The sequence below is a fragment of the Camelina sativa genome, chromosome 5, assembly GCF_000633955.1.
Source record: "Camelina sativa cultivar DH55 chromosome 5, Cs, whole genome shotgun sequence".
NCBI lineage: Eukaryota > Viridiplantae > Streptophyta > Magnoliopsida > Brassicales > Brassicaceae > Camelina > Camelina sativa.
This window is the reverse complement of record NC_025689.1, coordinates 19,106,057-19,108,628: the sequence shown is the minus strand read 5'-3', so window position 1 is coordinate 19,108,628 and position 2,572 is coordinate 19,106,057. Positions and strand designations below refer to the sequence as shown.

The 2,572-nt window shown below is 34.6% G+C and overlaps 1 protein-coding gene across 1 annotated transcript; it reads right to left on the bottom strand.

Moving 5' to 3' along the window:
• LOC104787220 (thionin-like) lies at window positions 1,457-2,264 on the bottom strand. Its single transcript, XM_010512756.1, has 3 exons — window positions 1,981-2,264; window positions 1,832-1,909; window positions 1,457-1,730 (listed from the first exon to the last, which is right to left on the bottom strand). The coding sequence occupies exons 1-3, from the start codon at window positions 2,201-2,203 to the stop codon at window positions 1,633-1,635; spliced, it is 399 nt and encodes a 132-aa protein (XP_010511058.1). The 5' UTR covers window positions 2,204-2,264; the 3' UTR covers window positions 1,457-1,632.

The following is a 2,572-nucleotide window of genomic DNA, read 5'->3' as shown; positions in this document are numbered from 1 at the left end:
AAGTTCTAAACATTGTCTTTCTTAAAAAAACATGAATTGCTTGTTTGATGTTATTTCTTGTTTTGCTTTAGGATGATCTTTTTGGTTAATACAATCATTATCATAATCTTTCTGGTTAATGAATGATTATGATATCTTTCTTAATGATTTGGTTTTCAATTTTAATTTATTGTGATTCATTCCATATTTGGTAGATAAAACAGGTTTATTATATGCCAAAATATCACCAAATTGTGACCAAATTTATTTCTATGAAACTATCAGATTAGTGGCAAAATGGTTACTAATATACGAGGACTATTTTGCGACGACAGCTAAGGAGTCTTAAATTAGTCACACAATTTAATCACTAACTTGCGACTGACTTGTAACTATGTTTACGACCGAAGGTTCCAAATATAAAAAGTCTATAAAGAGTCGCTTATTGGCGACTATATAACGGTGTCATAATTCAGTCGTAAATTTGCGACCATTTTGAGACACGTAAATTTTGCGACCATTTTTTAGCGACCATCTGAAATAGTCGTTTATTAGTCGCAAAATAGGTATTTGCGATTGTTTAGCTACTATTATTGGACTCAATAAACGCAGGTTTTGTTTTGTTTTTTTTTTTCTGTTAACTCAGAGAGTAAATCCCCAGAGCTATGGAAGGGTCCGAGACTAATCTCTCTGGAGGAAGGGCATCCCACGGGTAGGATCCTCCCGGTTATGCAAATGGGTCGTAAGCAATGGGCCCATACCCATATGACCAAAGGGATAAAGCTAAATGATTCTTGCGTTTGGAGAGAATCGATCCCTGGCCTAAAGAAACAGGGCGACTTTTCCACCAAGACCTAGACCAACGCAGGTTTTGTTGTAGTGAGATAAAAAACTATTTCTAATTTCCTATGTTATGAATGTAGCCTTTAAGTTTTAACTGAATTTGATGACTAGAGTGAAAGGTATTGCGACAATAAGTACTGATACTGTCGCCAAAAAACGTCTCTTAATTTATACTACACATCCATTATGCATTTGCTAATCTACAATCATATGTAATTGGGTCAGTAAGTCATGTACAATCTAGGATTGACAATCTTTATATTTGAATCGAATCTGATGTGGTTATTATCTGCCAATAGCAAATTAATAATCTCCTTGGATTGAGTGTATTAAGGCTCATAGGATAAAATATGGGAACATCTACGTTTAAATCTAGGTTTAATCTCTAAGAGCTAGGTTTCCCATCATAGCAGCAGATATGCTTCAAATATCATATTTACATGACATCACCTACATCACTAAGTTCTAATCTAGTGGATTTTTTTGCTTAGATTTGATTGTTTTTTTAAAAAACGTGTAATCTTCAATGCAATAAGTCTTTTGGATACTGTTATGGCCGGAAAAAATAGATATGACCTCCTTATAAGATAATGACGTGCATAGCAAGAATTTTGTAGCAACGGTGGAATAACAATAAATATTAAAGTGATCTAATTTTTTATTGATTATAAGTCCTGTACAATCTAGGATTGAGAAACTTTATGACACATACGCAGACTGGAATTAACTTATTAAAATACACACAATGATTGAAAACAAGAAAAATAAAACTCTGAAACTTGGATGTGGTAACTTCATGGATATGCTTGTTTAGGCAGTCTCAACTTCAGTTGTAGAGCCCTTAGTGCAGAAAGTAGAACATGCATTTGCGCATTGTGCTAACGCTCCATTCACAATTTCACTCTCGTCTGCTCACCGAAACAAAATAGAATGGGTTAGCATTCTCTTATCTACCATTCCAAGATAAATAATAATATTATAATTAGTAAGCTTGGATGTTTCGTTTTACCAGAGCTTTGGAGTGTCTCCATGGCAGCGCACACAGAAGATGTACATCCCAACTTGCAGTATTCATTGACAGCATCACCTTGAGTAAATATTCAAAAACATTAAACATTGATGAAACAGAATAAAGCACATACAAAAAAATATATATACCTGAGTTTTGGAGAGTGTCATGTGGATATCCGTTGGGACATTTGCTAACGATTTTGCATCCACTGCGTGATGCACACATTGGTCGGGAGCCTCCTGCAAAACGGCAGACGTTATATATATTTCTAGCAGCCCTAGTCGGGCAGCAACTCTTTGCCTCCACATGAATTTGTGCCATGACCAAACTCATTATGAGCACACTTAGAATAACAGTTTTTCCTTCCATCTTTTGATTGATTACTTGTTTGATCACAATATATATTTAGCCTGTGTTGATGAAATGTGATGAAACAAGACTTGCTTATATACTAGTTGTTCTACAGTTTTCTACCACAAACTTTAGTTCACACCTTTCTAACAAGCAACATATTGGCTGGACCACCTTATCCCAATGACTACCACAAACTAGTTTACCATCGGCGAATTTGCTCAAAATAACCTTTTATGTTTGTTTCTACAAATTGCAATGTTTGGGAAAATAATAATTTATTCGTGAAATATTCTAAACATCTAACTATTCAATTTTTGGTTTGCATGCTTGCGCTAAGTATGATGTGTATGTTCCTAGAGTAACCGTATAATTTTTTCGTCACAC